The following is a 21804-nucleotide window of genomic DNA, read 5'->3' as shown; positions in this document are numbered from 1 at the left end:
GATGCCACTGACTTCTGACTTAGGAAAACGATAATGATACTGGAACGTTTTCCCTCAATCTCATAACCCGTGGAAAAGCCAAACACGTCACCAACGGCAAGTCACAGAAAAGAAAAAGAGGCGGAAGGTCAGTCCCAGGAAAGCACTGCTTCTGTTGTCTATGAGGGAAGCACTGTTTGCAGTGAGCTCACTGACCACAGAGAGATGGCCCAGACACGCCCTGTCACACCCTCCCAGCACCAGCCGGCTGGACGCACAAGCGTTCCTTTGAGAGGTCCCTACTCACTTTCACTCCAGGCCACAGTCTTCCAACCACACACTCAGCTAAAGGGGGGAGGCAAGTGGACCAGAGACAGGGGACTCAAAGGTTCCTTGGAAACCAGCCCCAGCCACAACCAACCAACAGTCCTTGGCTCTGGATACACCGTTCTCCCAGGAAAGCCATGTCCACTCCCGAGCACTGGATGCCCCACTAGGCTAGCAGTTCAGACCAAAGAGATGAGGAAATCATGGCTGGTAGTTAATTCTCATCTACGTAGACAAATGGCTATACATATTTATGATGGGAAATTTCATTATTTAAAAATGCTGCTCTAAATTTCTAGCTAACTCCATGAAGAGTGCCTGCCAAACAGGTTGCAAATTAAGAACAATTATTTTTCTCTTCTGCATTTGAATAGAACTTACAGCTAAAGTCATTTAAAGGGGTTAACATCCACCTTAATTAAATATTAAAGTGTGCCTGTACCTGCTGCTATTGTTGCCCCTTCGAATAAGATATAACCTATTTTTGACAAGTTTTCATCTTTCTCTGTGGAAGACGCTACATGAAACCAAATCAGTGGCAAAGAGGAGAGTAATGAATAATCTATTTCATATTCCAACAGTACCCGGAGCTCGGAGTGGAAAAATATTCAGTTGGATGATGGCAAGAGGCTGCTGGGGTACCACATGACACAGCTAATGTTTAAATAATAATAATAAAAAAAAGCGATAAACAAATCATTAGCCCTTAACAGTTGTTTAATGCAATTTGTTAATGAACGTAATGGTGGGGACTAATAATGAAAGAAAATAAAAACGTCTAAACAGGCGCCAAGTTGCTGGCGATGCGCAATTATTTCCTTGTCAAGTTTTTATGATTTAATGAGCCCCTCTGGGACTGACGGCTGTCAGTCAGTCGTGACTTTTTGACACCATTACAACTTCAAATACAGCAGCAGGCAGGCTGTTTTCCTCGGATTTGAAATACTGAAATGATCTGACAGTTTTAAAGAAAAGATGTGCAAAAAAAAAAAAAAGAGAGAGAGAGAGGAAGAGAAAGACAGTTGCTTTCCTTTCTTTCTTTTTTTTTTTCCCTCCCCCCTCCCTTCTTCCATGGAGTAGATAATCTCTAGATGCTGTTTGGTAATGAAAATCCAATCACTGAGGTCATTATCTGATGAGGTTTTTGGAACAGGCAGGCTTTTTTCCCCCTCTTTATTTCTTTACTTAATGATAACCCTCAATGGGCTTGCCCCGCATGGGACGGCCAGAGCCGCACAATTTTGTTCACCATTAATTTCAGCCTTTGAAGCTCAGGGCTCAGAAGCAGTAGCAAAGCAAACCCCCCACCAAGCTGGTTCCAAAATAAGACAATCCAGCCTGCCTTAAACAGAATAGCAAATGGCCTCCCAGTCCAGGCCTGGCAGCTGACGTCAGGCCCGCTGCATTTGCTGGCATTCGTCTTCAACATGGAACATTTAAAACTCTTTACAACTTAAGAGACTTTAATTAAATTGCTTTTGATTCTGGAGCAGGGCAGCATCCGCTTTATTTATTCTGTCAGGGAAACTGTTTAGTCTGCATGAATTTTATATGGCAAGGGCTTCCTCCTTCCTCTTCCTCCTCCCCAGCAACCCCCAACTCTTCTGCTGAACACAATTTTTTAACAAAGGCTCCTGACTTTAGAGATATTCATCAATCAAGGTCGACGTACTAAGTTCCTAGGACCTTTCACAGTTCTATGAATGGCTTTGAATCGGTGGGCTTTCCCCCGTCTCCAGGGAAGCAGGGTGAACAGTGTTCCTCACCGGGGGCTCCTTGAGTCTGTCTGCAGCATTTGGGAGGGCCAGCCGGGGATACAGGGGCCTTCGGACCAGCTTCCTACAAAGTGCTCACTATCCTGGTCTAGGAGGTTGTTCTCGAGGTGGACGGGATGGGGCTGTTAGGCCAAGGGTTATCTGTTCACCTTCTTCCCACTCTTAAGGTTGAAGTGGGGCAAAGTCTCCGGCAAGGGCTGATAAAGAGATAGAACCCCAAAGAAGCTGCCATTGAGAGGTGAACCATACCCTCTTTCTGCACCACCTCTACTTTCAACATGAACATCAGGTGAAATATTTAGAAGCCAGCAAGTTTAGATGATCAGATCGACCTGGCTTGCCAGGTGGCCTCAGGAAGAGTCTATAGGCATGAGCTGTGGCTGGGTAACCAATTATACACTTCAGCTAAGACCAGCTGTTTTGAGGGAAGCCACCAGAAAGGTTGGTAGAATACTTCCCCACCATTAGAGTTTCCAATGAGAAGGAGATGACTTGTTGCCTTGCTTTTTCATCATTTCTTTGATGTGTTTCACACACACTCATTCCGTTATCAGAATAAAAGATTCTTTCTTGCTAGGATAGAGCTCTGAAGCTGATAGGAAAATTAGTATAGCCCTCCCTCTTTTGCTGAGCTACTGCGCTCTGCCAAAATCCCACACCATCCTCGAGAAGTAAAGGCTGCGGCTTTATTTACACAATACTAAATGATTTATCTGAACACATGCAGGCCCTAGCCTGTTTCAATAAGTGCAATTTCTCGGGTGGATTTTGCCATTGTGTGTTTCCTCTCTAAACCATAATGGTTCACTTCTGAGTTGGGAGAAGAATAAAAAAAATCAAGTGCTGCATCCAGGTGATCTCAGCCCATGGGCACAGGTGGTTAGCATTTTTTATGAAGGGAACAGGTTTGCTTTTCAAGGATTCAGAGCTCCCAATTATATCCAAAAGATAGAAAGGACCCTGGAAGTGCCTATGAAGTCTTAAGAAAAACACATTTCGCGTTATGACTAGGGGGAGAATGACCTCAGCTCAGGCAACTTGGAGCCTGATCATAAATGAACTCATTTTGAACGCAATTCCCGGTTCCCTTGGACAGGAAGAAACCAAAAGAAAATCACAAAGCACGTTAGAGGTTTGAGTACCTTGTGGATTCAGGAAGGCTGTGCTCGCATTTGTTAGTGAAAAACCCAAGCCGTCCTATTGTAATACACTGCGACCCCTGATTCTTTGAAAGGAGGTTAGCGAATGTTTTCCCATCAAGTTTATTTCCAGTGGATCAGCCTATAGGACTATACCATATTGATAATCACATCTGAAATTTCGCACTGATGGAATCATGTTCCTGCTCTTCCTGAAATATTCATGTTCTCTTTACATACTGGAATGGATGTGGAGAGAACCTTGACAGACCCTCTGCATGTATGAGGGCTCCTTTTGACAGTACATATTAAGATGGAAAGGATACAGAGACGCCTACACAGGTCAGGGGAGAGGAGGTCACCGGGAAGTACTGTGCTGGGGCACTCTCTGCCACCAGATTCTGGGGAGGATGGGATTTTTGGAAGGCAAGGGAATCTTTATTGCAGCCAGTAATCAAAGTTGTGAAAAGTGGATATTGGGCAGACTCAGCAAAAAATATTCTTGGGTTTAAAAAAAAAAAAAAGTATGCATAGAAAAACGGGGAAAGTGCTAAGTCAATTTCCCACACAACTGCTTTTAAATACCCACCTTTACAATGAAAACACTCAGGCAGGTGGACTATATTCATTATGTCTGGGGAGGAACAGGACTGGTTTGCAGGGCCAGTCAGTGGCTCTGGCCCTGCTGGTCTCTGCATTTTTTATCCTCAGACATCACAGAAGGGTTGATCGGTGACAAGAGGTGTGAGACAAACAGCACAGCCCATTAGAAGCCGCTGTGACTGACTCATCTGTGCCCTCTCCCCAACCGTGACCCCTGCCACGTCCACAGGGCAAGCAAGAAGGTCACCCAGGCTATTCTGGTCAGTAGATGAAATTACCAAAAGGCAAATAAACACTCGCCTTCCCCTATAAAGGACAAGACAAACCTAGAAAAGGAAACCAACCCACATGCAAACAGGAATAGAAAATATTTTTACAGTCTTTGCACTTCAGCTGAACAGTGGCGAGAGAGAGAGGGAGGGTCATTCAGAGCCTGTCAGCGCAAGAAAATGATTCATGTGACCATTTTGTCTTAATTACTCAGAACGAGCCGTGGTCGCTGTTTATCAAGGAAGAGCAGATACATCAGTGTCCTCTGACAGAAAAAGTGATCGCCGTCAGGATGGTGATAACCAGGATGATGCCCAAGATGACGATCAGGATCCGGTTCTGGATGATTCTAGGAGAGAGCAATGGAGGAAAAACAATTCACACAGATAAACAGAGGACAAAGATCATACAAGACCAAGTCGGCTAATCAAAGGGAGGCTTCATGGGTGGGGGTTGGGAGCCCGGTATGAGGGGGGGGGGTGTGTGTGTGTGTGTGTGAGAGAGAGAGAGACCATGCAGCTCTGTGCTTCCACAAACGATCCGCCAGCAAATGAACGACTCTACCGCGACTGTCATGCAGCACTGGGAGAAATGCTTACGGCGAAGCTACGGTGATTCAAATGGCTTTCTGGGTTCCAAGTCCCACATAGTAATCTTTCAGGGATCAAGGGCCCCATGCGAGCTTCTCTTTTTAATTTAACATGTGAGACAAGCCTTGGTTTTTTGTTTTTTTTTCCTTTTCCCTCAGTGTTTCCAGTGAAAGTGAAAGACTAAGGAAACATGTCACAGTAAGATACTTACCTGTACAGCAATACCCGGGGAAAAGTAAAAGAGAGACTTAGGAAGAAAAGGACAAGATTAAGAAGCAAGTGTCAAGCTTGCAGCTCAGGCTATGAAACCGTCATCTGTCACTGGGGCTCACGCTCTGTGACGCCAGGAGGAAACATTACATGTGCTCCGTGGCAAAAAAAAAAAAAAAAAAGAAAGATGGAAATGCAGGTTCATACAAAATATGGCCCAGGTGCCTGGTGTGCTTTGGTTGGGGGGGGGGCTCACCTCTCGGGACTCCCACCCCCTCAGCCCTGGCTCTGCTAAATGCAGATGGGGAACTGGGAGCTCAAAGTAGAACTAGAGTGAAGATGCATGCTCCTAGAATGCCTGCAGAGGGCTTCTGATGAAGTTGTTTCATAATCTGTTACCTCATTCTGAGAAAAGAGGTCAAACATCACAATCTCAGGTTGAGGTTTTCCAAGGGAAGCTGGGTCAGACAGCCTCGCCCACACTTGCTCCCACCAAACCAAGCAGGCAGAAATAGAGGCGGGCTGGTGGGCCCTCCAGGCGGGCTGTCCATACCATCAAGACCTCACAGCAAACCCCATCTGTCCGTCCTCCAAACATCAAGCAGAAAAAGGCCTGCTGGAGACTTCCCTGGTGGTCCAGTGGCTAAGACTCCATGCTCTCAATACCGAGGGCCTGGGGTTTGATCCCTGGTCAGGAAGCTAGACCCCACATGCCCCAACTTAAGAGTTCTCATGTTGCAACTACAGGTCTCCCATGCCACAATTAAAATGGAAGATCTTGCATGTCACAACAAAGGCATGGCGTAGCCAGATAAATAAATATTAAAAAGATGAAGAAGAAGAAAAAGTTCTGCTGCCCGTCTAGACACAGAACACTGGATGGAGATTCCCACAGGAGGAGCTAGGTGGGACCACGCAGACCCCAGTTTAACGGAGACCCCATCCTCCTAAACTCACATCTTCGAGAATACATCTTTACAAGGTGTTCAGTCTTTTCTAGCTTCTGGATGAGTTTCTTTCTCAGAAGGATGACAGCATCCTTGTGGTTTCAGCTGGATCCTCCCTCGCCCACCCCCTTCTTCCCCAAGCCTAAATGGATGGACAGAGACAGTCGCATCAGACAAACCCACTCCCTTGTGGCCCCCCTTGAAGGACCAGCTCTCTCCTCCTGACAGGTTACAAAATGATCACATTTGCTGACACGTCTTCCGCAAAACTGCTTTAGTGCCTGTGTCCACTTTCCTCGAAGGAGATGAATGATTCGCCTGGTCCTCATTTATCACGTAAGGCTCAGCTAAGATCTGTCTCGTTTGCTTCTTCCCTTCTCCACTAGAAAGGCTGCGCCCTGACATTAATTCTTCTGTGATGACAGCTAATTCAGACTTAACAGGCCATATTTACTCAGGAGCCAGGAAGATCCTCTGTCCCCAAAATAAAGAAATAAAAACAGGACTTCACGGCTTGTTAAAAGCGAGGCTAATTAGGAACACTGATCAGTGCGACGTGGTGGCTTGATTTAAAACCTAGATGGATTTTCCCCCCTTCTTTCAGGAAGGGGCAGAAATCTTCAGAACTGTCCCTACACATCCTGTTTGCCCGAGTCACTGTCAAAATCTCTATTTACCACAGTCACCCTCATCAGACTTGCAAAGGAAATCAGCAAAATTGAAACTCAGCAGTGAAACAGATTAAAAGCATGAAAACTCTTTAAAATTCTGCCTTAAGTAATATACGGTAGTGTGTCTCTTGGTTGACAACCATTTTATTTGTGGGTTGAGGGCCCCAAGGCATCCATGATGCTAATTTATAAAGGATTAACTGTGAGTGTTACTTGTTTAATCCGAGGCATGGTTAGAAAAATGAAGACACAGGGATCCCTAAATCCTCAGCTCTTTCCTGGTCTTCCTAATTGGGTTTCCCTCATCTCCAGGCAAAGAGAAGTGGGTTTCACTCATGATCTTTCCTAATGGGTCGTATCTTTAATTCACTCAGTGCACACACACCTGATCCCAAGAAAGGTGCCACAGGCTCACAGAGGTTCAGAAAGACCTTGGTGCATCCTCAGTTCCTGGCGCCGTCACCTCTGCAGCCCCAGCACAAGTCATGGAGACTGGCAAGTAGGTCCCCAGGAGATCCATCCAAAGGATGACAGTGAAAGAACTATAATTGTAATCATTCCATTCAAAGGAGAATGGAAAAGAAATCTGCGCAAATTTAACTTGCAGGAAAATCTCAGGGAGTCTACACAGAAAAACCTGAAGTTAAAAGCTGAGGTAAATCCCCCAAAGGGCTTCTCTGGTGGCTCAGTGGTAAAGAACCCCCTGCCAGTGCCAAGAGACGTAGGTTCAATCCCTGGGTCGGGAAGACCCCCTGGAGAAGGAAATGGCAACCCTCTCCAGTATTCTTGCCTGGGAAATCCCATGGACAGAGGAGCCTGGCAGGCTACCGTCCATGGGGTCACAAAGAGTTGGACACGACTGAGTAACTAAATGAATAAACAAAAAAGTCCCCCAAAGGTGGAACACTGCACTACTGGGACCTTTCCCTGAAGCAGGGAGAAGGAATGGTCTTCATGGAACCGGGTGCAGGCAGTGGAAAAGGTCAGCAGGAGAGAAGGTTTGCTTTCAACCAAAGGCTGGCAAATATTTGGGATGAATGGTGCAGAGGGGCAAATAAATAAGTAAATAAAGAGAATTGGTGTTCACAGAGTTGGAAGTGAGATTGACCCTGGCCCAGCCACCAACCCAGCTTTGGACCTCAAAGGTGTTGGATATAGCACCTCTAAGGACCAGAAAAGTGAGCCACTGGGGCCCTTGGGTGAATAAGACCGAGCCAGCCTGGACAGGGAAACATGGGCTGGCATTGGAGGGCCCCATCTGTGAGGAGGCCTGGAGTACTGTCCCGGCCAGGGGCTGCTGGCAGGTACGGCCGCAGGCGAAGCAGAAAGGAATGCAGAGTCCAGAGAGAGTCAGAACCACAAGCCAGGAAGCGGGGTTCCCAGCTCGAGAGGCAGAGAAGGAACTTTGGGGGAAGCCCAAAGTAACTACTTTCTAACTTTGGACAGGGTTGGGGATGGGGTGGTGGGGGCTTTATGTTTCACTAGGTCTGCAGCAAGCAGTCTTAATCTCCCTTTTGAAAATGCAAAGTGTGTTTACCCAGTAAATAATTTAAGAAAGAATATACACTTGAAAGAAGACATCCATTGAAACAGCCAGGCTAAATTGCCTCTAGGCAAAAACTTGTGCATTTGCATGCTGCATTCTATTAAGTGAGCACGCTGTGGCTTTAAAAGAATGCAGAGCCAAATTAAAAGGAATGTGGGCCCGAAACATCAAGGATTCTCCAAGTTTACATTATGAATCACAGTGCTGTTGATACAAGATGAATTAACCATTTACTTTGAGGCTGAACTCACAAAGTACTATTGAAAATACTGATCCCTGTGTGGAACCCAGGGAGCGGCTAATCTTTCCATTGCCAGTCTCCTCCCCGCTCTGGAAACAAGCTCCAGCGTGTGGCAGCTGGAATCACAGAAGACTGGTTGAAGGGAAGTAGGCAGGCAGGCACCTGGAACCGCCCTCCGCTCTCTCACTGGAGGAACCCAGGAATTCCACCGTCGTAGGCATCTCCACATTCACCACCATGCACCTCTCTGTTTCTGGGTACAGACACTCACCTGCCCCTTGATGTCAGATGTGACCATGTGACCTATCTTAGTCAGTGGAGTGTGAGCAAAAGAGCTGGGCGTCACTTCTGGGTGGAGGCATTTAACTTCCAGGGTTTGACTCTCTAGCTGACTCTTCCCTTGTTATTCTGTTCTAGGAGGGTGTACATTCTTGGAGGTGCTTCCCTACTGGCTCAGATGGTAAAGAATCTGCCTGCAGTGCAAGAGACCTGGGTTTGATCCCTGCTTTGGGGAAGATTCCCTGGAAAAGGGAATGGCTACCTACACCAGTATTCTTGCCTGGAGAATTTCATGGACAGAGGTTACAGTCTGTGTGGTTGCAAAGGGACGAACACGATTGAGCAACTGTGGTGGAAGATGCTCGAGAGTCCCTTGGACAGCAAGGAGATCAAACCAGTCAATCCTAAAGGAAATCAGTCCTAAACATTCATTGGAAGGACTAATGCTGAAGCTCCAATACTTTGACCATCTGATGTGAACAGCCAGACGACTCATTGGAAAAGACCCTGATGCTGGGAAAGATAGAAGGCAGGAGGAAAAGGGGACGACAGAGGACGAGATGGTTGGATGGCATCACTGACTCAATGGACATGAGTTTGAGCAAGCTCTGGGAGTTGGTGAAGGACAGGGAAGCCAGCGTGCTGCAGTCCATGGGGTCGCAGAGTCAGATACGACTGAGCAACTGAACAGCAACAGCATTCCAGGAGTGGAGGTTCAGGATGATGGAGACTCCTTCTGCCTGGATCCCTGAGTCGCCCCATGGAAGACCATTGCCCTGGGGGCTCAGCATGACCCATGGTGGACTAGCATGAAGACAGTGAGATTTGGGAGTCACTGAAACTGCACCATCAGCTATACTGGGTGATGTACTCCTGCCCCAGTTCTCCAAGATGGGGTGGCTGACCAAGCCAGATGAGGCTTTGGTTTAAAGCATCACAGATGCCAGGGTATGAGGAAGGCTCATATGGGCTTCCCAGGTGGCACCAGTGTAAACAACCTGCCTGCCAATGTAGGAGATGTAAGAGACGCAGGTTCGATCCCTGGGTCAGGAAGATCCCTGGAGGAGGAAATGGCAACAACCCACCCCAGTATTCTTGCCTGGAAAATCCCATGGACAGAGGAGTCTGGTAGGCTACAGTCCATGGGGGTCACAAAGAGTCAGACACGACTGAAGTGACTTAGCATGACACGACTTCTTTCCTTGAAGAACAGGTTTTTTGTCTCTTGGTTTTCAGAAGCTAAGAGCCCCTTCACTCCCTTCTTGGTTATAAGACTCCTCACTGAAGACTCAGCTATAACCAATGCCAGTGTGTGCTGATGAAAGTTTCAGCAAGCTCAGGTGGGCATTCTACTTCCCATGAAAAGCAGATACATGTTGGCTGCATTCATTTCTCCATTCCAAACATCTGACACTATCCCTAGCTCCAGGGGCAGAGCTGTGACCTACGATAAGAGGTCACTGTGTTCCACGCTCCTGACCACAGTTACTGCACCAGAAGCAGGCACGTGAATGAAGCCTGTGCAACTGAGTGAATGGCAGAAGGTTTGCTTAGAATGTGAAGTCACCTGGACCATGTGGTGAGTGGATGTCAGGCCGGGATCTGCTGCAGCCCTTTTGTTTCCATGAGGGAAGCCAGCTTCTAAGAAAGAAGCTGACCCATGGAGGATAGTAGAGTTGAAGGAAAGGCAGAGAAATGGAACTCCAGTCCTGAAGACATGGTGAACCTCTCTATCAAACATCTTTCTTTTGGACTTTCAGTTACATGAGAAAATAAATGAACTCTATTCCTGAATTCAGTTTGAGTTCCATTTTCTGCTATTTGAAACCAAAAAGTAGTTTTAGGTTGATTCACCCTGATTCCAAAACCAAGTCCTTGATCTACAGGAGGCATATTTTCCTCACCTCTTCCAGGAGAATTTCCCAGCCACACCCCTTGTTCACTCTTGGATTTCCCTGGGCCCCTCTCTCACCACTAACCACACAGTTTTATGAATTTTCTGTTTCTGTGCATGTTTCCCCAGTGGAAAAAAAAAGTGACCCTTCGACAGTCTGAATCTCCTTTGTCTTTTGTATTCCCAGTGGTTAAAACAGAGCTTGGCACAGACATTCTCAAAAAAAAAAAAGAAAAGCTTGCTGAATGTATGAATGAATGAAGCTCCCCTGGAGGTTGATGTGGTTGTCTTTCTGGTTTTTAAGGGCTGCTTGTAGACATGCACAGCTTTAGGAGTTAGTTCTTAACCACCGCCTCCCCCGTCCCCCCAACCATCTAAGCCTCTTTACAAGCCTGCATTCACTAGCTGGAGATGGCAAAACACGCCACAGGTTTGGGGTCCTGTCCAGCACACGCTTTCCTGCCTGGCCCACCAGGCCTGAATAACGATGCCCCACCTTTGGGTTCTGACAGAAGAGTAACAATTGGAAGGATATTTAGCAACCAGGAGAGCAGTAGGGGAAGGAACTTTTCAAAAACAAGGGCCAAGGGAAAGTCTCCCCCAGTTCTGCATCCAATTCCACGTTAGTCTTCACCAAAAAGAGATGAAAATAGGAGCAGCAGAAATGGTTTGTTGGGAATCAGCCTCTAACACTAACTTTAACTTTACCTGGCTGCCTCTGAACTAGAGCTGTGTGTTTGTTATGGCCTCTGATAATGTCCACCCAGGGTCTTCCAGGTCCTATGTCTTCAGGAGGAATCCCCTGCTTTACCCCAGGGATTCAGGTGGGGCACCCCCACTCTCTGATTCCACACGTGGACACGTGATCCAGGCAGGCCCAGCTAACTAGTTCTCTGGCCCCTGCAGAGTCACTTGTGTAGGAATTAGCGTACCAACCAAGCCAGATGGAGTCCTATGAGGACTTTTCCTAAAAACTCAAGAAAAAGGTACTCTCTTTACTCGGACTGGCTGGACGGACAATGGGAGCCTAGCACAGAGAGGTTGGAGGGAGATATGTTGGGTGGACATGTGGCGCTAGTGGTGAAGAACCCACCTGTCAATGCAGGAGACATAAGAGATGCAGGTTCAATCCCTGGGTTGGGAAGATCCTCTGGAGGAGGAAATGGCAACCCAGTACAATATTCTTGCCTGGAGAATCTCATGGACAGACGAGAGTGTCGGGCTACAGTCCATAGGGTCGCAAAGGATCGGACGTGACTGAAGGGACTGAGCATGCATCAGCATGCATGCATCAACCGCACATGGAGGGTGGGAGGCGTTCTTATCACCACGCAGGAGGGGAACCTGCCTGAACGATGCCAACACAGAGGAACAGAGAGCCAGGAGATGAGAAAAAGATGGATTGTAAGGGCGTTACTTGAACCCCTGCTGTGTGCCTGAAGAGTCACATTTAAACCTCCTAGTTATAGGATCCAAACGATTCTCTTTTGACTAGAGCAAGCTTGGCTGGGGCTTCTCTCACTTTCAACCATACTGTACTCAGTTGAAGAGCCACCCCTGCACCTGTCTCACCCACCCCAAATTCAAGTCCACCTCAGAACCTGATCTCATTGGGAAACAGGGTCTTCTCAGATTTAATTTGTGAAGGATCTTGAGTCAAGTCATCTTGGGTGTAGGGTGGGCCCTAATCCAATGACGGGTGTCCTTATGAGAAGAGAGGACAGATACATAGGGCAGAAGGCCTTGTGGAGTCAGATGCAGACTGGAGAGAGGCTGCCACAAGCCAAGGAGTGCATGTGGCCACCGGAAGCTGGAAGAGGCAGAGAAGAGTTCTTCCCAAGAGCCCTCGGAGGGAGCGTGGTCCACATTTTTGTTGTTTTAAGTCACCCAGTTTTGTTTTTTTTTTTTTTTTTGGTGCTGTATCATGGCAGCCCTAGGACATGAATATTCAGAGTTCTCACATCCACACCAGGATGTGAACCTGACCATCTGGTCTCAGTCTTCACAATGACTAGTCGTTCTCCATTTCTGCACACTCTTGTCCTCCTCTGAGGTTAGGACAGCTCCAGTCTGGTTCGCTGGAAGTTCTGCATACAGCTGTGGGGCTCACAAGCTTCAGGAGCTGTTGGTTCTTTCATCTCAGAATGACCTTTCCATTCATGAACAGAGTGGGCAGTGGCTCAAAGCCATGTGAGATAAGAAACCAGAGAGGTCTCCTCCCACAGAGACTCCTGCCTCTGGGACAAGATATTTAAAACAAGAAGAAGGCCAGATGTTATCTCTGGGCCAACTTACTAAGCCATCACCTGCCATACTGAGTCCGTATTTACTGACCAGCTTTTAGAAGTGGTCAGTTATCCATGAATCCTGAGGGAAGAGGACACAGGAGGGATAGGTTTTTTTGTTTTTGTTTTTAATAATTCTTTATTTAGGCTGCTATGGGTCTTAGTTGCAGCATGTGGGCTCTAGGTCCCTGACCAGTGATCAAACCCAGGCCCCCTGCATTGGGAGTTTGGAATCTTAGCCACTGGACCACCAGGGAAGTCCCAGGAGTGACAGGAGCCAGCATGTGGCACACAGAGGCTAGGTCCTGAGTGAGGATGAATAGCACTCTGTTTCCAAGTTTCTACTTAATTTAACAGGGATCCACAAACTTTTTCTGTAAAGGGTCAGATAATAAACATACTGGTTTGCTGGAATTACAGTAACAAAGTATCATAGACTGGGTGGCTGAAATGTACTGCTTCACTTGCCAGAGGCTGGGCGTCCTAGATCAAGGTGTTGGCAGGTTGAAGCCTCCTGAGCACTGGGAGAGTGAATCTGTTCCATGCCTCTCCCCCAGCTCCTGGTGGTTTGCTGGCAATATCTGAAGTTCGTTGGCTTGGAGAAGCATCACTGAGATCTCTGCTTTCATCTTCACATGATGTTTTTTCCTGTGTGTATATCTGCATCCAAATTTCCTCTTTCCTAAGGACACCAGTTGTATTGGACCAGGGGACTATCTTGCTCCAGGAATGTCTCATCTTAAGTAATTGTTTTTGCAAAGATTTCCAAACAGGGTCACACTCTGAGGTACTTCAATATATGGACTTGGGGGGAGGGCATGGGAGGAAGGGGTGAACACATAATACAACCCACGATGGTAACTGTTTCAGGCTTTGTGGACCATACTGCCTCTGTTGCAACTACTTGACTTTGCCTGTGAGGTGCAAAAGGAGACCGAGGCCATGTGTGGACCAGCGAGTATGGTTGTGTTCTAATAAAACTTTCTTTACAGACCCTGGGATTTGAATTTCATGTAATTTTCCCATATTGAAAAATATTCTCCTTTTGATTGGTTTCCAGCCATTTCAAAGTGTCAAAACCATTTTTATCCCACGGGCCATCCGAAAGCAGACAGGGGGCTAGGTTTTGCACGCTATCGGTGGTTTGCGCACTCCTGGACTTAAAGCTAAAAGCTATCGAGGGCACGTTCTCCTCCGCTGGAGACTGTGGTCCTTGCATGCTGTGCAGATGGGGACAGCAGGTCTGGCCAAGTCCCTCGGCAGAAAAAAAGGAAACCCGGAGTCCTGCCCTGCGGGAGCCAACAGTGTCACAAAGAGCAATCAATTACAGAAGTCTCACAACAAAGGCCGTCATTAGGGGCTGGGGACAATTTGTTGTGCACCCACAATCCTGGGTTGGCCTGAGGTGACCTGGAGCAAGTCACTCCAGTTTCCTCCCAAGCAAAAGCAGCCTGTTCACCAGCCACCCCAGGGAGAAGAGGATTAGCTCATTAAAGATTACATAGCACTTTGAAAAGGTAAAGCCTTTATATGCATGCAGTTGGCAAGTCATTCTCTGAAAGGAAATGCGGTTTCAGGAGACGGGACAGGCAAGAGAAAAGTGGTCAGAAGCTGGGAGAGCTGCCTGCGGAGCCTCCAGGGGCTGGGTGGGGTGGTGGAGGTGGTGTCCCAGAAGCTGCTCCCCCCCACCCCACAACAAGCTCACCAGACTTCTTGATCCCACAGGCTGGTACATCTGGGTCTCATGGTAACACTGTCTCTGGCAGGGCAAGCCTTCCCTCTGAGGTGGCCTCATGAACATCAAAGGCAAAGGGAGGGCATCCCATTGGCTGGCTTGAGGAGACCTTCCCAGCCCGGTAAGGCAGCCAGCAAGTACCTGTCAGAGCCCATTGATAAGTCCGCCAGGGTCTGATCAGTGGTGTGTAGTTACACTGCACTCTGCGGGGCCAAACATACATCACATTTCAGCCCCGGCAGTGCGGCCCGCTGCCATTCTTAAATATGGACTTGATGATGGCAGGGGGCCTGGAGAGCTTTGCTGGCTACCAGGCTTTCAGAGAGGATCAGGGCAGCTTGCTTCAATCAAAGGGCTTGGAAAATAGTTGAAGAAAATGAAATAAGGATGCTGTAGATAGGCAAGTTACACGTAATCTCTCCCAGGTTTGCAGACTCCCAGAGCTGGAGAACGTCTCCACACTCTAGTTTTAGAGTCATGGACCCGGAGGCCTTGAGAGGTGGAGGGACATGCCCGAGGTCGACCATGGTCGACACAGCCATGTCTTCAGACCCCCAGGCCCATTCCTGGTTCACTGTGATCCTCATTCTCAAGAGAGTGGCTGGGGCCACTATGGCAACTGCACATCATGGCGACTCCAAATATGTCTTCTGCCAACAGGGACATTCAACAAAATCCAGGAACACAGCTCAGAACCTATCAGTCTCTTACTGAGCCCAACCCAGTGCCATGTCTATATACTGGGTGGCCAAAATGTTCATTCAGGTTTTCAGTAACAACTTACGGAAAAACTTGAAGGAACTTTATGGACAACCCATTGAAGAGGGACATGGAAGGATGGATAACTGTGATTCCCAAATGCCAGGCAGAAGCTGAAGATGAAAAAAGAATGACCTAGCGGCCTCCTTTTTTTTTTTTTTTTTTAAAAAAAGGACAGATTAAGTGTTAGTGCCTTAGTTGCGTCCAACTCTTTGAGACCCCACGGACTGTAGCCCACCAGGCTCCTCTGTCCATGGAATTCTCCAGACAAGAATACTAGAATGGGTTGCCATTTCCTTCTCCAGGGGATCTTTCTGACCCAGGGCTAGAACCCAGGTCTCCCGCATTGCAGGCAGATTATTTACCATTTGAGCCACCAGGGAAGTCCTAAAACCAGATTACTTGATTTCAAGGACTGCCCTTTTCTCTGAGATTGTGTCCTTCATACTGTTTCTGTGTGCAGATGTCCTTTATTTTATGGAGTGACGGTAATAGCAGATGGTATGTTTTTCCCCTCCAATCTCCTTGTTTTGACATTGGAAATGTGCTCTCTCCTTGGAAACTACTCTCTCTTACTTGGCAAAATCAAAAGTGGACAATCCTCCTTCAGTCCTCTGTTTAAAAAGTCCCAAATCCAAGAAATGTCAAAGTTTGTGAACCCCAGAGCTGGAAAATCCCACCCAGCTCTACCCTCTGGAGATTCCTCCTCATGCTGTCACACTGTGGTTGCCATGGTGATGCCGGCAGCAACATCAGTGACAGCGATGAGAGCTGCAGCCATACCATGCCCGCAAGCTCATCTGAGTGGGATGTGGACTCCCAGCCAGGTGCTGTTCTGGCATTTTCTGCACTTTGTTGAACCCTTACCACAATCCCATGAGGTGGAGATTATATCATGCCTCTTTAGACAAAGGAGTTCCCTGAAGCCCCAGCCCACATCTCCAGTCTTATCTTCCACCCCCGCTGGATGAACACATAATAAAGTGGTTATTTGTGTAACTGGTGTGTCTCATGTTCTCTGTCAGACTCGCCTTCGTTGTCTGAAGGCAAGTCTTGGACATCTTCATCTTTACACTCTTCTCCACTGCCCTCCTGAACGAGCCACTCCCCAACCCCTCCCTTGAGAGTCCCCCCACCTCCCTTACTCTCCAGAGAAGCCATGAGCTACATTTGGCCAGAAGTTAATCAGTCGCCTTCATTTCTGGATCCAACTGCCTAGATTTGAATCTGCCACACACTAGTAGGGCAAATTACTTCATTACTTCTCCAAGATTATATCCTTGGCTCTTTTAGTGTGAAATATTCTTTATTTTGTGGAGTGATGGTGATAGTAGATGTCACTGTTTTCTTTCAGGGTCCTGACTTGGACATTGGAAACATACACTCTCTTTGGAAAACTAGTCCCCCTTACTTGGCAAAATAAAAAGTGGAAAATCCTCCATCAGTCCTCTGTTTAAAAAAAAAAAAAGATGAAAGTACCAATACAAGGAATCTGAAAGGTCCAAAGAACCAATGCTTCAGCTTCCTCATCAGAAAAATAGGGTTAATAATAGCAGTACCTTGGTCAATTAATTACATGAATAAATAAGTGACTTAAGTCAACATCAAGTGTTTGGACCAGTGCTTGGCAATAGTAGCTGCTTAGAACTGAACTATAATAGCTATTATTTTATCGGGGCTTCCCTGGTGGCTCAGGCGGTAAAGAATCTGCTCACATTCCCAGGTTCCATCCCTGGGTGGGGAAGATACTCTGGAGAAGGGAATGGCCACCCACTCCAGTATTCTTGCTTGGAGAATCCCATGGACAGAGGAGCCTGGTGAGCAACAGTCCATTCACCCCTATTATCTATTGCTCACTCATCTCCCAGCAGTGAGTCCTGAAATTCCTCCTTGTTTGCCTGCTCCCTCCCCTCCAGTAGACACGCCCCATCAGGTGCCTTAGCCTGGAAGACCTTCAGATTCCTCTGCTGATTCCTGGAGGGCACATCCCATTGCTGGCCTTGATTAGCTTGCCTTGTGGGGCCCAGGCTCAGCCCATCTCCTGGAAGCCCCACCTTCAGCAGCTACTCAGTTACCCAGGAAGTTGGAGGCTGCCCTCCCCAGCTGTCAGTTTCCCTGGAGACGCCCCTTGACAGCCAAGATGCCTCTTCTGGATCAGGGCCGGCTTGAGGTCACACGGGTGGAGACATGGCTGCCTTGGCTTTTGTGATGGGCTTTCACAATATTTCCTGCAAGATCTGACATTAGATACGTGTCTCCTAAGAGTCACGGATTTACACCTTTTTTCTTTCCTGATGTCGGGGGAATAAAACATTTTGGCAAAGGTTTATCAGCCACCTGCATCTCTGTCAACTCTTGAGGGATGTGGTTATGTTTTCTAGATCATAACATAAGAACTTCTCTCTTTCATCCAGATTTGATTCCGTGACTGAATGGGATATGTCTTAACTCATATCCCCACTGTGCCAAGCCTGGGGCCATGTGTCTTCAGATCCTTTTCTTATCCCTTCACTGCTTTGCTCTATATCATAAAGAGACTGCCTCCACCACCACCCCAACCCCTGTGGGCTGGCTGCCCACTGTGTTCAATGGGAGGCATTGGCAGGACAGTGGGGTGGGAGGGAGCGAGAAGTCAGGGTATTTCTCCTTTTCGTTCTCTGCCTTCCCACCAGTTCCGTCTCCACAGTGGCTCCTCACAGGCCAGCTCCCATCAGGTGACCTTCGCTCTGGGGTCCAGGCACACCGCTCCTGACCTCAGGGAGGGATTTTCTGCTGACATGAATCCCTGGGTGCTCTGCGGGAGACACCCAGGAGGGTGTGCATTGTCTGCTCAAACTCATATCTCCTTCACCATCTTTCACTCTAAACTGATTTTTTTAAAGTTTTTAAAAAAATTAATTTATTTTAATTGGAGGCTACTTACAATATTGTAGTGGTTTTTGCTGTACATTGACATGAATCAGCCACAGGTGTACATGTGTCCCCCATCCTGAAGCCCCCTCCCACCTCCCTCCCCATCCCTCTGGGTTCCCCACAGCAGCATTAATCATTTCTGAGCAGGTGAGCCCCAGGTTAAGAAGACCTCCTCTGAAGGCTTATTTAAGATAAGCACGATGGCTGACTCACACTTCTTTGGGAGGGAGGAGGGTGGGACAGGGTGACAATTAGATAGCAGGAGCCCCAGGTTTGCACAGGTGAAGCCACGTCACCTGCTGGCGGTCACCTGCTGGCCTGGGAACATCTGCAATTCTCTTCTCTAACCAAGGAAGAAAGTCTGGCGGGGAGGAGCGGGTATCTCCAGTCTGAGGGCTGCAGGTATCAGGAGAGGGGACTGGAGAACCGGGTGTGCCTGCCCTCTTTCTAAATTGGGGTGCTGCTCCTAGTTGCTCTGGGGATGAAAAGTTGGCTTAGTACAGCTGGATCTTCTTTTTTGCCAAGAGAAGCCAGAAATTGTGCTCTTTCTGCAAAATCTCTCAAGTTTTAAATATTGGCAACTAAGAAAAAGTTTTCCAAAACACTGGGCAGCCAAACAAAGCACATGTGTCTATGGGTCAGAGCAGTCCTGATCTTTAGTCTGTGACCTCCGGCTAGTTATTAACAGGTGAGTTAAAAGGAAGGGGGTGGGTCAGGGAGCGTCTCCTCACCCTACATTGTTGGAGATTCTCACAGAGGCAGAAAGAGCCCAGCCCTCCTGACCCTGCAGAAGTCTGAAGTTCAGCCTTGGTGTGAGCATCAATAACCAGGGTCTACACTGAGTGCATCCAACTTAGCCCATAACTGATTCCTAACCGCAGGGTCAAGGGCTAGAGAGAGAGGTCAACAGAAGCCAGAAACCAGCTTGTGCATGCCTTCTGGACCTCTCACGAGGCGATGAAAAGCACAGACAGAGGTCAAGGCTGGACCACACATCTGCAGCCCCCTTGATCCTCACAGCCTGGAGAAGGCGCTGGAGAGCCTGGCTGGTGACTCTCAAGGAGGAGGGTGTACATCTGATGTGCAACATCTTATAAGCCAGTGCCCTTGACATGGGAAACCAAGTGGCCTCTTTTTGGAGGATAAGTGGCAGAGAGGTTTGCAGGATGGCCTCTACGCCCAACCTGTTGAGTCATCTTGTGAAAGATAATGTGACTCCATTTTCCCTTTCCTAAAATGGTAGTAAATATACACGACCCAAGCATCCCTGAGGATGTTCCCCGAGAGCCATGTCTGTGGACTTGGTAAAAATAAAGGAATTAAACTGCCAAGGAGTGGAGTGGCCTTTGCACTCTTTCTCAGGCTCATTGTTTGGCTGTAATAAATAGAAAAACCAACCAGAAGTCAAGAGTGATCTTTAAAGAAACTGAGCCAAAGAGTAGCCTGAATCTTAGAAAGAAGAAGCCATTCTTTTCTCTGTCATTCTTTGGAGGTACTGCCTTCAAGCTCCCTGGCCTTAATCTTCACACGTGGATGGTGAAATCCAGCCTTCTAACTGGCTACTAGACAACAGGAGCGCCCTAATTATCAATATAAGGTGGTACCATAGGAGGTTCCAAACTGAATCGGGTACAGCTTCAAACTAGGGACTTCCCCGGTGGCGCAGACAGTAAAGCGTCTGCCTACAATGCGGGAGACCCAGGTTCAATCTCTGGGTCGGGAAGATCTCTTGGAGAAGGAAATGGCAACCCACTCCAGTACTCTTGCCTGGAAAATCCCACGGACGGAGGAGCCTGGTGGGCTGCAGTCCATGGGGTTGCAAAGAGTCGGACATGACAGAGTGACTTCACTTTCACTTTCTTTCAAACTCCCCTGCTGAACACTTGTCAGAAGGCCAGCTGAGGGAAACAGTGTTGATCGAGGGGCCTAATGAATGGGGTCGCTTCTCCTGGAAGCACAGGAGCCTCCCCTGGAGCAGCGGAGACCCCGGCAATCTCCGCCACCTGCAAGGCTTAGGTTCGCGCATGCGCACTTGGCTGTGCTTAGCTCCACGCCTCCCGCTTGTGCTGAGGGACAGTACAAGACAACCCTGGGATGGAACTCGTATTTCCTGTAAGGATGCTCCTGAACATGTTTACTACTCTGCATGGCGTGTGCACCTGCAATGAGGTCCCATGGGAAGGTGTTCTTTCTGGTCCGGGCGGAGGAAGGGGCTGTGTTTCCATCTCATGGATGTTGACTCATCTAACTGAAACCATAGGACTTCCTGGTGGCTTAGCGGTAAAGAATCTGCTTGCAGTGAAGGAGAGATGGGTGCGATCCCTGGGTTGGGAAGATCACCTGGAGGAGGAAATGGTAACCCACTCCAGTATTCTTGCCTGGGAAATCCCATGGACAGAGAAGTCTGGCAGGCTACAGTCCACGGGGTCATAAAAGAGTCAGACACAACTTAGTGACTACCAACAGAAACCATCTTCCTCTTCAAGTGGCCTGCCAGATGCCTAGAGATAAATTTGTGGCCGGCTTCTCACAAACTCATGAGCCGTTCCACTGTTTGTGTACTAACCTCCCTCCGGACGTCATTTACTATATAGAAAATCTATGGTATTGTATACATTTTGGCAAATTGCTATAAATCCTTTTGGGACCAAGACAGGTTTATATGCAGGCACTAAAGAACTAAGAAAACAAAAAGAATTCACATTTTTGTGGGTTGGCTACTTTAACGATTCTGGCTTTATTTTCTCTCTTATCCCCCAAACAATTCTGTACTATTGTGATACTTGGAAGGCGAGTTTGCACGTTTACTGAAACAATAAGATAATTTCATTTTTTCCCCCTTGAATCTCCTTTCATGGCCAGCATGGGGCGGTTTCCAGAACAAACCCAAACTTGGGACTTAGGGGCCCCTGGGATCCTCTATAGCCAAATACAGTGGATTGCGGGTTCTCTTTGTTTCAGAGGATTTACTTCAATTGTCTTAATAACACGGATCTCTTTTGTGGAAGCAGAAGGCGTTCCCAGCAAATGTTGGCTGCAGATACGCCAGCCAAAATGTTACCACGGTCACGGCCCTTCCTTGAACAATCTAAAGCATCTCTCTCTCTGTATATATTTGGTTTTTCAGATGCTTTAAAGCCTAGAAAACAATCATAGCTGAGGCCATGTCTGAGATGGCACTAAAAGAACCTACTCAGAGACAGATAAAAATAATGAGAGTCTTTCTGTCAGGAAAGATTTAGAAAATATCAGTGGCATTATTAAAATTTAATTTTTTACTCGGCTTTTTGGTTCTCCTTTCCAGTGATAATGAGCAGGACTGCACACCTCCGCCTCGCTAGTACTTGTTTTGTGCAATAAATTCAGCCTTCCAGTCTGAAGACATTTCAGACAACAGTTTTGACTGCTATAGGCTTATTTTTCACCCTGTGCTGTGCTTTGAGTCTTCCTATAAAAACCAGTTCATGAGATAATTTTCCACAAGGCCAGTGGAACTACTAAAAATCAATTTTGCCCAACTGGTTCAGAGAAATCTTGGGAATAGCCAAGGCAGAACCGCAAAAAAGGAAAAAAGAAAAATAAGAAGAAGAATCAATGTATTCACTAATGGTTGACTGATAGAGAACTATCAAATTAGCTGA

General features: G+C 47.5%; 1 protein-coding gene across 4 annotated transcripts in view; it reads right to left on the bottom strand.

The window, feature by feature from the left end:
• Positions 1 to 1331: 1331 nt before the first annotated feature.
• VTI1A (vesicle transport through interaction with t-SNAREs 1A) overlaps positions 1332 to 21804 on the bottom strand; it is a 368143-nt gene continuing 347670 nt past the window's right edge. For all 4 annotated transcript variants that reach the window (XM_043925708.1, XM_043925706.1, XM_043925711.1 and 1 more), the window contains one exon: positions 1332 to 4442. Coding sequence is in view for 2 of the 4 variants with exons in the window: in XM_043925706.1 (XP_043781641.1) it covers positions 4349 to 4442 (94 nt within the window). In the remaining 2 variants the exon portion in view is untranslated. The remainder of the gene's footprint in view (positions 4443 to 21804) is intronic.

Source organism: Cervus elaphus, chromosome 15, assembly GCF_910594005.1.
Source record: "Cervus elaphus chromosome 15, mCerEla1.1, whole genome shotgun sequence".
Classification (NCBI taxonomy): domain Eukaryota; kingdom Metazoa; phylum Chordata; class Mammalia; order Artiodactyla; family Cervidae; genus Cervus; species Cervus elaphus.
Note: the sequence above shows the minus strand (reverse complement) of the source record. Positions and strands in the feature narration are given on the sequence as shown.